The sequence below is a fragment of the Brachycentrus maculatus genome, unplaced genomic scaffold (genome assembly GCF_059751285.1).
Source record: "Brachycentrus maculatus isolate JH-2025_06_01 unplaced genomic scaffold, ASM5975128v1 h1tg000757l, whole genome shotgun sequence".
Taxonomy (NCBI): Eukaryota; Metazoa; Arthropoda; class Insecta; order Trichoptera; family Brachycentridae; genus Brachycentrus; species Brachycentrus maculatus.
This window is the reverse complement of record NW_028281487.1, coordinates 195,716-211,445: the sequence shown is the minus strand read 5'-3', so window position 1 is coordinate 211,445 and position 15,730 is coordinate 195,716. Positions and strand designations below refer to the sequence as shown.

Genomic DNA, 15,730 nt, shown 5'->3' with positions numbered 1-15,730 from the left:
GGCATTTTCAAACGATTGTCATCAGAATATTAATTTTGATGTATTTTTGTTAATAAAATACAACTTAGTAAACTCAAAAAATCTGAGTTTGATTTAAAAATTAATTCGTAATTTGTATATATATATATAATATATATATATATATATATATATATACATATATATATATATATATATATATATATATATATATATATATATATATATATATATATATATATATATATATATATATATATATATATATATATATATATATATATATAAATATACATATTTATACGCCATAACTTAACCAGCCTATAACGGTCAAGCCTGTAAATACCCAAAATACTTCCACATTCCACTCCTCATCTACATATGTGGATATGTCAAAAATATTATATTTTTTGTTACTTAATGTTTATCCTTTATTTTTTACGGTACATATTACATTCAGACAGTAACATATGATGCTTATGGGTAAGTATTAATTATTTGCTTTTTCCGTAAAACGCAATTTAATTATTACTAATGTAAAATAAATTATCGACTCCGTAATAAAGTGATTAGCACCTTTGCCTACCACGTAAGAGGTCCATGATTCCATTCGTTTATAAACATGTATGATAATCATAATAATAATGAAAAATACTCTTTCCATTATTATTTTTTTGAAATGACCATGAAACTCTCGTATGTTGTCTATTATTTATAATCTTTTGTGTAAAATAGCAATACCGTATCAGGTAATATCCTACATCAATATTAACATTTTTATAAAATGTTACCATTATAGCGGGATAATCTTTATTTTCTTTAAGCCCAGGTAACATTTAAAGTGATTGCAATTTTGGATAAGCAAATACAAATATACGATCAATTACAACTCAATTTTCTTTAAACCTAGGTACCATTTGATGTAATTGAATTTCCTAATTATAACACTGTTTAAAAAAAATATTTGTGTTTTTATTATTTATATAAATATTTCAATTTCATACTATTTCTGTGAGCTTAAGCGGCTCATTATTAGAAATAGGTATCAAGTTGTGATAGAGTGGATTCGAACCGAGAAACTCTGACTTAAGAGTCCGCGCACTAACCACGGGACCACAACCCGATACAGAACTTATTTCGTGTTGAAGAAAATAAGTTTTCCTTTGAAATAAATATATGGTTTTGAAAAGAAGGGAGTTTCTGAAATGTAAAGAGTTAAAAAAAATTATCAAAATATTTTATAAAAACTAATATTTTTTAAAATTGTGCCCGGAGATACGTCTGGTTCCTCGCGCAGCCAGCCATGCAATGAATTCTATATTTGAGAGATGTATATATATATAAATATATATATATATATATATATATATATATATATATATATATATATATATATATATATATATATATATATATATATATATATATATATATATATATATATATATATATATATATATATACATATATATATATTTATATATGTATATATATATATATATATATATATATATATATATATATATATATATATATATATATATATATATATATATATATATATATATATATATATATATATATATATATATATATATATATATATATATATATATATATATATATATATATATAAATACATATTTATACATAAATATATATATATATATATATATATATATATATATATATATATATATATACCAGTATATGAATACGCTCTTACAGTATTCCTTTAATACAATTCGATTCTCAACAGTTTCTCATGCCAATATTATAAAGAAGGAAATATTTAAAAGGGAATAAAAGATTTTTATTACTAGAAAAGACTAGCTTTATTTAAATATCCTTTTACATAAGCTAGTAAAATGCTTCTGAAAAATATGAAATACATATTCAACTATAGATTCCTAAAAATATTTGGTAAATTTTAATCATAGCTTTAAATATGTTTCATGAATACAAAAATATTAATTTTTACAAATAATCATAATTATTCACACTTAAATTAGTATCACTTTGCTTATAAATCAATATTACATACTATTTATATTTCAGTTAACCTAGGATATAGGAAATCGTTCATAAATATAAACTCTGTCATCGTTTAATATCAATTACTCAAGTATTTTTTAGTTAAAAAAATTGTCGTTTATTTTAAAATAGTTTGAAAAGTATGTGAGGAAAAAAATATGGTAGTGAAAAATAGAATTTAATGGTATTAAAGAATTGTAATATTTTAACCATAATGTTTAGAGAGAAGAAAAATGCAAGTTAAAACAAAGATTATTTACTTTTGTATATTTTTTTTGATTTTTTAAAAAAGATTTGAATTATTTCTGACACACTGATAATTTTGACATCTCTACGAAAACTGTTGATAAAATAATAATAATGTTATTTTGTCAGAGCTTAAAATTTTAAATGTGTTTTTTCTCATCATAGAGATATTATAAAAATTATTCCAGCATTGATGGTTTTTCTACCATATATTTTTTTTTAATTAACTTTTATTTTGTTTTAAATACGTTTTCTTTGATGATGTTTTTTAAAAGAATTATTCGTTTATTCTCGGTTAAATTTCACCACAATTTTCAAAAAACAAAATTTAATGATTCGAAAATTTGCAAAATGTTATGTGTTTTTGCATAAGATCAAGCTCTTTTATTAAAATGTTTATTTTTACTAATTTTTTTTAAATGATAATATTTTAAAATAATTATTTTTACACATCGCTCACTCCTTTCAAGAACGTCATAAATCAAAAATCGTCAATTTTAAGTTGTGCATGTTTTCGGAATGCCCAAAAAATGTCCTATATCCCAGTAAAGGAGGCATATTTTAACTTCATATTTACCCGCTACAGGGCAGAAAGTGTTGTTTGTGCATTTTGAAGAAAATATATTTTTTATAATTTTTTTAAATTTACTAAATATTTTTCAAATGGAGAAAAAATCTTCATGTTTTACCTAAAAAAATCTGTTGTACAGTAAAAAGTTCAATAAGTGGGTTGATATTCATTTTTAATACATTGTATTATATTTTTAAACTTTAAAAACGTTCTCCTGAAAAATCGAGTATTTTGATTTATGACGTTCTTGAAAGGAGTGAGCGACATGTTACTGGTGCCTAGCTGACTAAAACTTCTCTTTAAACAGGATGTAAGAAAAATGCCATACGAAATATATAAATATCTCCATGATTTTTTTTATACACAAATAAAATCGCAAATATTATTATTTTTATATTACACTTATAAAAAGAATAGCATTTAAACATTAAGCACCGCTATCATGCAGTATTTTAAACGTATTATATTAAATAAAAAAAATATATTTAAATTATAATACTGGGTTATGCCTCGTCGTTTTAATCTCAAAAATCATCACATATCGTGAAGAATTTTCCTTGCTACACACATTTTCATCGCTCACAATTATCTTCTTCAATATCGGTGTCACTAGCTTGAGAAATATCTGAAACAAACAAAAAAATAAATAAATAATTTTGTATATTAAAAGCATTGTTGACTTTGTGGCATGGTAATATAACATCATTTATCTCCTTTTCATTTAGTCTATGGCTGACCCGACGAGGAATGGTTACTCAGAAACCGGTAGTCATAGAGTACTGTTTTTATGTCAATGATATTACGCAAAGTGAACGATGAACGATTAATATACAACATTTTGAGTGTGTCCAAATACTTGTTCACAAAATCTGGATTATTTCCAATTACAGGAGTTATTTTCATATTATTTTTTGGATATTATTATATTATTGACAACCACACTACTCAAATTCTTGGAAGTTCTATATATATGAACCAATTTAGAAACCTTGTTCTTGAATCACTAGAACTTCACTAGAGACATCTATTGGTATCTATTGGTCTCCAAAAAATAACGATTAATATAGTTATAATTTATATTTGAAGCACTAACTTTGTGATTTTCCATATAATAAACAAAATGTAACTTTGTTTTAAATCACTATAAATATTTTATTTAGATTTTAGAATTAATTAGTCATGATAAAGAAGCGGTTAGCTTTGAAACCGGTAGACATTACAATTAAGTTATAATAAAATATTTAAAGTGATTTTAAAACAAAGTTACATTTAATGATATTTACATAAAGAAAACATATAAATAACATGGCTTAATGAGTCAATTTTTGAGGTGATGCTATATATAGTGATATATGGTATTACCTCAAATATTTGATGCTTTTGCTTTTGATTTTCGACGCGTAGGTCAAAAATCAAAAACAAAAGCAACGATTATTTACTAGAGAATAAATTATTTAAATTGGATAGAAGACGACTGGCTTCACTTTTTTTCATTGAACTTTTGTTTGGTTATTACCATTATTACATAAAATTTCTTGTGACACGTGTTTCAATAAATTCACTATCATTTTCAAGCACTGCATATGAACGTTAGTCTTAATTTGAGAGTTGTGAAGGATAAGATAAGAGCTGAATCTTATTTTTTATCAGCGAGAATATTGACAGTAGAAGACGTTGTCATGTTGTTAACAATGGATTTTTTTTAGATTTTAGTTTTGTACTGACATTCCTTAGTGGAACTCATAATACATATATAATAAAATATAAAATACCATCAGACTAGAACCAGTCTGATGATGTACGTAACCACAAAACCCGGTCACTAGTCAAATAATATATATATGGAAAAAACCATAGTAATGTTTTTTATATTATTATATATATATATATATATATATATATATATATATATATATATATATATATATATATATATATATATATATATATATATATATATATATATATATATATATTTATATATATAAATATATATATATATACATATATATATATATATATATATATATATATATATATATATATATATATATATATATATATATATATATATATATATATATATATATATATATATATTTATATATATTTACATATTATAATATTTTTTTCAATTAAACACTTAAAATTAACCACCTAATGTTTTTATTTCATTAAGCACGACTAGTTTCGAAAACTAACAGATGTAGATATGATGACATTTATAGGTGAAAAGTTAAAGTAACGGGCAACAAAATATTTAGCTTTATAGGTTAATAGGGTAATAAATAGATATAATAGTTTTTTGTAGTTGGGATAGTAGTATAGTAGGGATAGTAGTATTTTGTAATATAGTTAATACTATCGAGATGTTTGAATACAAATATAATCACATTAAAAACGGAGTATCATTTTAACAACATTCGTAACACATGTTTTTTTTTAAATTTATACTTAGAAAACAAATTTATCAAAACTGTTTTTTTTTTCCTTCACAAAATAATTATATTGTATTGTTTTGAGCACATGATAATTATATCATAAACTGGTATGCTATAATTGCATCGCTGAAAAAATAAATTAATGCAATCTTGATGTTATTTAAATATTACATAAAATAATAATTAAACATATCATTTTTTATCACGGTAAAACGTCATTGATTAATATATTAAATTATGACTTAACACTTTTTTTTTTAATTTTGCCTACAATGTAGGTACAAGGATTTATTGCATATTTAGTTTATATCTCTTAAAAATGAAAACGGATGTGTATTGTTAAAACTATAACAGTTTAGATACTATACTGGAGATCATGGGCTCGAATGTTTTTTTTAAAGAATCTGGAATCGAACCTGAGACCTCCAGCAACGTAGCTATACGCATTAACCACTTAACTACGGGGCGGAAAAAAATCGAATTAAAAATGAATATGTCCGGTATTTCATACAATTATTTTTATCATTTCATTACAATACATACATCTTGATCGTTTACATATGAAGGAAAGGTGATCAGCTCTCCGCTTCAGGTACCAGTCCACGGTAATATTGAATAAATATTAGAGTGAAAAAAATCACTTATATTTATTTGACCCCCCCTGGGAATCGAACCCGGGACCTCCAGAATGGTAACCAAGGCGAACAATATATAAAGTGTGTTAATATAATCATAAAAATGAAAATTCCTAATTATTTTTTAGTGCGATGATAATGATCACAATGTTTCAATCATTTAATTGTTGGCACCGCTTTAATATTTTTTCTCCCTAAAACAAGTCTGATAAAATAACAATCAGATTTTACAAAGATAATATAATACAGCTAATATTTTTTTATTGATATCTCATTATTCATTTGATGTACGCAGTGTGCCCACATATTAATGACCAACAACTTATACAAAATAAATACTTCAAAGACGTCCACTTAAATATTTTGAATATTGAAATTAATATAATATTCTTGAATGTTTTTCATAGATACTTTGTGGCACATTTTATAAAATAAAACAACTTTGTTTTCAACCACTTTTTCACTGGTAGTTTTTTTCTCACCGGTTTCTACAAGAACATTGTCATTATAAGGGTTAAACATATGCTAACTCTAAAACATTAAAATATTCATAGTAAGGTGAGTGAGCGGGTTAAAAGAATGGGTAATTAAGTTAGGTTAGGTTATGTTAAACCCTGATGATGACAACGTTCTTGTTGAAACTGGTTGGAGAAACAATTTCCCAATAAAAAGTTATTAAAACAAAGATGTTTTATTTAATAAAAAATAATATTAAATGAAATAATATTTACCTGTGGATGCGTGAAGGAACGCAGGCTCATTCCATGGTAAAACATCGGCAGAACCGAAGATAATGAAGAACAAATTTGTGATGAAGAGAATTCCGGCGGCGATCAAGAAGACTATCCTCCATTGTGCTGGATCAGTCTGAAAAGCATATTATTTTTATTCAGAGCTACCGCTATGCTGAACAATATCACCCCGGATATTAATATGTTCCATGTGTCTGAAAAGGTATTCCGAAGAGGGATTCTTCTACATTTTTAACAAGACTCTTCTCACTAACTTTTAATTTATGTTTTTAATGTATACGCATTAAATTTTAGTTTATAATGTTTGTTTTCATTATTCTTACAAAAAAATATTGATTTCAATAATTTCAACGAAGCGAAACATAAAGTAATTACTTAATATATCATTTAATAAAATTTACCGATTTGGCATTAACTTTGTGAAATAAAATGAATTAAAATATAAAACGAAAACACTTACTTGTTTAATACCATTTTTTTATGATTATTAGTGTAAACATGACAAGTAACTTTGTAAATACCACTATTTCTTAAAATCTACTATGACACGTGTTTCGATGCCTTCCGCATCATTTTCAACACTGTATGTGAAGCTTATTCTAAATTTTAGAGTTGGGTCCTTGGGACGTTGAAGGTTGAAGAGGGGGTAATAGCTGTTTCTTTAAGTAAAACATTAATTAAAAATGGATAGATTTTACCACAAAGTGACTGCCGAATCAATTAATGAAATTAAAGATTTTATCATGAAAAGATGAAAATACTGTTTATATTTTCACTTGTGAACATCTATGGTTCTCAAAACTAGTCGTGTTTACATTAACAAACCAAAAAAAGTGGTTCCTTACAAGTGCTTTATTTTTACATTCATGTTTTCAAAAGAAAATCTCTTTACGCGTGGCTGAAAGAGAGTCCTACAGGATACTTTAACAGCCGTATGGTTGGCAGGACACAATTATTCATCCCGATTTAAAATATTTCAGTGATTTTTGCTGCTACTGGGACACTGATCTAGTGAAAAAGATTTTTGCTCGAAAAATACATGTATCTATTTTTTATAAGCTTCCACTCATTTACGAGTGATTTTGATCATGTATTTGTTAGTTTGAAAATTGAAGATGTACATACATCATCAGAGAGGATAAGCCCAGCGGTGATAGGAGTCATGATGCTGAAGAGATTAGCCCAGAAGCAACTGATACTCATGAGGGTTCCAGCAAAATTCGGTGCGAGATCAATTAGGTTTATCTGAAAGAAAAAGAAAAAAATATTAAATTATTTTATCAGTGCTTACAACATTGTGTTACTAACGTAAATAATTGATTTATTTAAATTAAAATACTAAAAAATCGTGGTGTTCATAATCTATTTAAAATAAATTATTTGTGTTTTATTCTTTATGTTTAAGTTATTTTAAAATTACAAAAAAGTTTTATACATACATAAGTACATTTTTCTTATTCGAAGTTAATATTTATTTTTGTTTTTGTATTTTTATTTATATTCGACTTTTTTTTATATCATTCGTAATATATGTAAATATAATAAAGTTTGTCAACATTTATGCATTTAGAAGACTCGAACAAATGATCGCTGAATTTTTACTAATATTTAAAATGAATGAATTGAAATGATTAGTATAATAAGAGAAACGTAGAAATGATAGTAAACTGTCTTCTCAAAATCTTTATGTAATCACTGAAACTGAAACATATAATAATTTACATATTTTTGTTGTTGTTCCTTTTGTACCAGAATGTATGTACAATATAACACAAGCACTATCTATCTGTCCACTAATTATAAAAAAAGGAATACTTAAAATGATATTTCTAATCTGTTTTTGTTTGGTCGGAAGATATTGCAGAATCAATTTGTACATGTTCAATAGTAGAAAAGTGCCTTACATTGAAACCAACGAAAGTTGCCGCTAGGGATCCAATAGTGATCACCAATATCGTAACTGCCAGAGGAGCGTTGTAGGCGGGAACGTACGAAAGTGCAAGAAGACCTAGGGCGGGCATCCACGTTCCTGAAAACAATAAATAAATTACCGTCAAAAAAGCACACTTCAAAAATAGATGTGAATTGCCCTCAAAATAGCACACTTCAAAAATATACGCAAAATACCCTCAAATAGCACACTACAAAAATAGACGTAAACTACCCTCAAAATAGCACACTACAAAAATAGATGTAAATTGCCCTCATAATGGCACGTACCAAAAATATTTGTAAATTACCCTCAAAATAAGGTTCTTAATATCTGTACATAATTTGAAGAGATTCCTCGGAAGACAAAAGAACCAGTTTACAATTCTTAATTTTTTTTAACATTTACACTTGGCTGGTAGGTATATAATATAGTCAAATAATTTGCTTAAATTTCCCGGATGCTTGAATACACTTAATTTCATGCATTAAGTGAAAAGTAAAATAGGTACAATTGAGTTTTTTGAGATTGTCCCAAATTTTGGGGACAATTTTTGATTTTGCTTAAACATGGAGTTATTTATATGAAAATAAAAATAAATCAATATCTTAAGATATTGTAATGATAATTAAGTCTATTTTTTATTATTTTTTGTTTGAAAAAAATATTTGTGTTTTATTATTTACACAACTATTTCAGTTTCATACTATTTCTGTGTGCCTAAGCGGCTTATTATTGGAAATAGGTATCAAATTGTGGTAGAGTGGGTTCGAACCGAGAAACTTTGACTTAAGAGTCCGCGACACTAACCACGGAACCACAACCCGACATTGTTTGAGTTGGGAAAATGAAACTCTGGCCATTTACATGGGCTTATGACCTGTCATTGGCTGGTTTAAGTGATCAGTTTACACATTATGTAACATTTACTAATATTTACATTTGATAACCACACTCAAAATTTGGTAGCATATTTATGCTTTAGTTAAAAAGGTCTATTGAATGCTCACTCAACTGTGATATTTATGATTTAAATAAGTAATTAACACATTATTAGTTATTCTTCATATAATGCATGTAAAATTCATCCCGAAACAACCTGCTGAGAAAATCCATAGTTCGGGAAACCAGTATTTAATAAATAAATAAAAAAATTGTATTATATTGGCAAGTGATTTTTGTATAATATTTTAATTTAAATATTATATATGATTTTCCACTATATTGACACTTATCAAAATGATTATTTTTTTACTATTGTATTTTACGTTGTTTGGCTTTGATAGCAAAGATAAAAATCGAAATGTGTATTGTTAATCAGTGCACGCATAAAAACAATTACTATCAACAGACTTCTTGATAACAATAGTCAATATAATTTATGATCTCTCTGTCTGGCGACAAATAGATGAGTCGTTCGATGGCGACAGGTGCTCGCATGTGTAACAAATATCGATCCGATGTTTATCCAGGTATTTCTGCAGTTTAGCAAACATCTCGAGAATGCCGCCAGAAATGATGTCTTTAGACAGGAATTGCGAACCTCTGGCATGCGAGACGATTTTGCATGGCACGTGAATTAAGTGAAACCTGGTTAAAAATCTAAACAAGTTCAAATGCGATTAAGCCACTGCTGTTGCAGTGCTCACTAATTTAGAATACATCGCTTGCTTCTTTCAAGAACGTCATAAATCAAAAATCGTCAATTTTCAGGTGTACATGTTTTCGGAATGCTCAGAAAATGTACTATATCCCAGCAAAAAAGGCATATTTTTAACTTAATATTTACCCGCTACAGGGCAGAAAGTGTTGTTTTTGCATTTTTAAGAAAAGGTATTGTTTAATTATTTTTTTAAATATAGTAAATATCTCTCAAATGGAGAAAAAACCTTCAGATTAAACTTAAAAAGATCTGTTGCGCAGTAAAAAGTTCAATAAGTGGCTTGATATTTATTTTTAATACATTGTATTATATTTTTAAACTTTAAAAACGTTATCTTGAAAAATCAAGTTTTTTGATTTATGACGTTCTTGAAAGGAGTGAGCGACATGTCCGGGATACTGCCATATGTGAATATTGTCTTGAAGAGGAGGATCTAGATCACATGTTCTTTGGGTGCCCGTTGAATTATGGCTACACGAGCTTCCTTTCAGACCTCTCTAGCATAAATGTACCATTTCCCACTAACATCTTAACCTTATTAACCTCTCCTGACAAACTTGTATGTAAAATAATTTGTAAACATCTTAAAATTAATTGTATGAAGTGTATGATAACTCACTAAAATAACTCACTAAACAAACTAATATTACTAATAAAACTAACCCCACTAACAGGAATACTAACACTTGAAAGTCAAATGTAAAAAGTGTAAATAAAAAAAAACTCGACACTGGCTTTAACACCAAAGATGGGTGAAAGCCATTAAAAAGAAGAACAAGAATTAAGTGAAAAATAAAAGTGATTTTACAAAAATATACAAAACCTTATTAAATCAGACATAAAAAGTAGACTTACAGACGAAAAAAACTACTTCTCGTTTTATATTAAAAGCTACCAGCTATGAATCCGATATAAAAAATGGCATCTAGCATACAACAACAAAAATCTCACTATTATGAAGTTTAAAGGCCAAATATTCGTTAAATTGCTTTAACTTTTAAACTTTATATTCTCTAAATCCAGATTACATTTTACGTAAATGATTTAAACATCGTTTTTGCATTGAAAAAAAAAGTTTTTATTCTAAATAATGATATGCTTTTGAAAAGAAACGATTTATTAATAAGTAAAGAATTTAAAAAATATACATTAATATATTTTTTCTATTAAAAAAGTATCCAATATAAATTATTTTTTAAAAAATCGAGCACACGTCGAGCTCTGAGCGCGGCTCAACGATTTATTTTTTTGAACGCTTAAGATCTTTTTTGACAAAGTCTATTTTTTTATTTTATTTTGCCATTAAAAAGTATTTTATTATTTTTTTCCAGTACCATAAACATTTGATGCATTTTTATTTCCATGGCCTGTGGCACGCGACATATTACTACAACATTTTGAGTGTGGCTAAATACTTGTTTACAAATCTGGATTATCTTCAATTATAGGAGTTATTTTTCATTTGTTATTTAAGTAGTCTGGTTGTCTAATCATTGGTTGAATTGATGAATGTCACACGTGTGTAAAGTGATAACTTTAAACAGCCCATGACGGTCGTTAGTTCCGTTAATGCCCGGTTTCCATATTATTTTTTTATCTATGTTGAGATAAAAAAAATTAAATTATATTGAAATAAAAAAGTTTTTTGGCATTCAGGCTCAAAAAGGTTCACCATCCCTGTATTTTTCTGTCCGCCTCCGTAGTGTAATGGTCAGCGCGCTCGGCTACCGTTCTGGAGGTCCCGGGTTCGATTCCCAGAGGGGGGTCTAATAAATATAAGTGATTTTTTCACTCTAATATTTATTCAATATTACCCTGGACTGGTACCTGAAGCGGAGGGCTGATCACCTTTCCTTCGTGTGTTGACGATCAAGATAACACTGTGTTTATATGATGCAGTGCCCTATGCACCATTGGGGTGCTGATAATGGTTTAAAAAAAATCCTGTAATTAGACATATTACATATTTACCTATTGTGTTGGCTATCTTCCTGGCCGCGGTTATGGAGCACACCTGTTTGTTGGTGAAATAGTCCGACAAGAAACTGAAGAAGAAACTCATCACCCACATAGCTAAATACGGTAGAGATGAGAGAACACCATTCTGTAAATATAAAAATAAAGTAAAATGAAATATTTGGATTTGTATTATTTACAAAAATACTTTCATGCTATTCCCGTGAGCCTGAGCGGCTCATTATTAAAAATAGGTATTAAATTGTGGTAGAGTGGGTTTGTACCCAGATACTCTGACTCCAGATTCCTCGGTGTTAACCACGGGACCACAACCCGACACAAATTTTGTCAAAAATTGTAATTTATTAAAAAAAAAGCAAAATACACTCTTAAAGTTTACATTTCAGCATCTCAAAAAAGATTAAGAATATGGGAGTCCTATTTGGGTATTTATCTATCTTTCAAATGTGATGACGCACCTAAGCTTACAATTATAAATATATATATATATATATATATATATATATATATATATATATATATATATATATATATATATATATATATATATATATATATATATATATATATATATATATATATATATATATATATATATATATATATATATATATATATATATATATATATATATATATATATATATATATATATATATATATATATATATATATATATATATATATATATATATATATATATATATATATATATATATATATATATATATATATATATATATATATATATATATATATATATATATATATATATATATATATATATATATATATATATATATATATATATTAAATTTCAGTTAATTTGAAATATTTAGTTCGGAATCGCACTTCCTCTTGTGTAGTTCTGGAAAATTTCACAAGATGTCGTTAAACTTTTTGAATGGTTGAAATTAGGAAACACCACTAGATGCCACTGTCGTCACTTTTAGTACTACTTTTAAATTCCGCTAGATGTCTCTGCTTTATTGAGATAAGAAAGTCAACTGTAATGTTAAAAAAGACATTTAAAGTAACATTATATTACCTGTTGGATGTCGGCGCCTAGTACTTTGTGAACATAGGATGGAATTTCAGCTAGTAGAGTCACATATCCCCAAAAGCAACCGATATGAGCTACAGCTATAGACCAAACTGGCAAACTTGTGAGGATAGCCTTCCACGGTACCCTCAAATTCTAAAAAAAATACAATATTGGTAAATTATTAAACTTTTTACAAAGTAACAAGCTTTCGTATAAAAGAAAATCTTAACTTGTGAAAGGGGTCCGTAATAGAATGTCGATGAATAATGGTTGATAGGGAAATACTATGATAAACCCTCTACCTCTTTCCCATAACTCCTTTTTTCCTTTGCATTCCTTTCTAACATCATTCTGTAATTTATGTAATTTTTAATGTTCAAGTACCATCTACCATCTGAATGCAAACAGCTATATATGGTATCAAACGTTTTGACCAATATCACTAGTCTGTTTTTCGTTGGTTTGAAGATATTGTTTTTTAGCAATAAGCCCTCCAATGTACTTATTTATTTTCTGTACATGAAGTTTAAATAAATACAATAAATGTTCAAATGAAACACTGGAATGATATATTAAATGGAGTTCTACAAATTAAACGCTAAATCTATAAATAAAACATGTTCTGAAAATGCCTAGGCACTGTTCTGTGTTGTCTGCTATGCTGTCGGGGCTGTGGAGGCGTCTGTGTACCGACCAACGTCGGGTGGAATAGCTGACTAACTGAACTAACTATAATACTAATCCCATTCATTGCCTACACTGGGGAACTTCTAGAATGTTAGTGGTGGTTTTAAAATCGTGTACATATTTATTCAGATTGTCAGTGGCAGGGACATTGAAAGCTATTAAATGTTAATTTACAGTTGAATCGGAATACAATATGTTTTACATTTTCTATAATTTACCAAAATAAGTTCATAAAAAATGCTTTGCAAGAGAGGGTATGTCAGGATGCGTTGATGATTCTGTATCAGATCTGGGAATGCGGTTAGGACAGTTTTTAATAAATAAGATTTTGACACTTTTAGATGTCAATAACGGACGTAATTAATAACGTACAAATAAATATATGTGGTAAGAAAACAAACATCAAAAGTTACCTAATTTTCAATGCAAAATTTGTTAAAAATTTATGTCATCTTTATGAAAATCGTTTAATTCATTGGAATAAGAAAAAAACATGACATTAAACAGAAAATCACATACTTTATTGCAATAAATTGTAAGGTTGATTTGATTGTTTATTACGTCGATATTTAGTTATTCAAATATAATCCTGAATAAATGTTTAAAATAAAAACATAAATTAACAAATGGACCGATAAATTTTTAGATAAAGTGGGTATTTATGTACATTTGGATAATTAAATTTATGTTTTCACATTTGGACAAATCAGTTTTCAATGTCAGCTAATTCTGACCTTGGTTTGCCAAGATCGATTTAAAAAAAATCAAGATCTTCATAAAGGTATTGTTTTGTATACTTTTCATAGAAAATTCATAAAGCCATATGTAATAATGTAATCATATACCTTGTACACATTAAGGCCCAGTAGTCGCAACTTAATTTTCTCAAAATCCATGTAACATTTTACGTAATTGATATTTTCTTAAAACACCATTTAAAAGAAAAATTGTTTGAAATTATAATATGTTTTTGAAAAGAAAAGAGTTGTTATAAGGTAAAGTGTTAAAAATACATATTAAGATGTATATTTTTTCTTATATATCGCAGCCGTACAGGAGAAAGTGACCAACTATCAAAACGTAAAATGTTCAGGAGGGCCATTTAAGTCACTTTTGTTTGGCAAGAAAATAAACATCAATGCATTAGTAATTTTTACCAAGTCAATATATTATACTTCCAAGTTTAAAATCATTTGGGATTTTTTCAGGGCTATACTAAACTAGTAAGATATCAAATAGTCAATGATCACGTTTTTGTAAAACAATGCACTTGATCACTTTCTCCTGTATGCCTACGATATATAAGAAAAAAATATATATTAAAAAGTATTTTTAACACTTTACCTTATAAAAACTGTTTTCTTTTCAAAAACATATTATATTATATTATATTATTTTCAAATACATATAGAGAGTTATTAAAAAAAGTGTCATGAGTTTTTTTCATGTATCTCACCTCGTGAATGTGCACTTGGCCTAAAGATTCCTGGATGTACAGCTTCTCCTCATCGGATATCGTCTTGTGCTGAGCAGGACTATCGGATCCGAAGAGTTGCAGCACTCCAGCAAAGACCACGCTCACAAGGCCCATGGTGTAGAATATTGCGGGCCAGCCCCACGCACTGCCGGCAAGAAAACCGCACGATGACATGGACACCACTGTTCCAAACTGCGCTCCTGGTATAAAATAAATCAATTAATTAATAAACCACATTTACAGTTGTGTTTATTTTTATTTAATTCCGCTTCTGTATTAAAGTGGTAGGCGCAT

The 15,730-nt window shown here is 27.2% G+C and overlaps 1 protein-coding gene across 2 annotated transcripts in view; it reads right to left on the bottom strand.

Moving 5' to 3' along the window:
• Nucleotides 1-1,808: 1,808 nt before the first annotated feature.
• The window catches only part of LOC148300278 (putative inorganic phosphate cotransporter), a 39,670-nt gene continuing 25,748 nt past the window's right edge, over nt 1,809-15,730 (bottom strand). For both annotated transcript variants that reach the window (XM_088275016.1, XM_088275014.1), the window contains exons 5-11: nt 15,416-15,636; nt 13,276-13,425; nt 12,223-12,355; nt 8,563-8,687; nt 7,784-7,903; nt 6,638-6,773; nt 1,809-3,455 (exon numbers count right to left, since the gene is read on the bottom strand). In XM_088275016.1, coding sequence (XP_088131142.1) covers nt 3,403-3,455; nt 6,638-6,773; nt 7,784-7,903; nt 8,563-8,687; nt 12,223-12,355; nt 13,276-13,425; nt 15,416-15,636 — 938 coding nt within the window. In that variant the 3' untranslated portion in view covers nt 1,809-3,402. The remainder of the gene's footprint in view (nt 3,456-6,637; nt 6,774-7,783; nt 7,904-8,562; nt 8,688-12,222; nt 12,356-13,275; nt 13,426-15,415; nt 15,637-15,730) is intronic.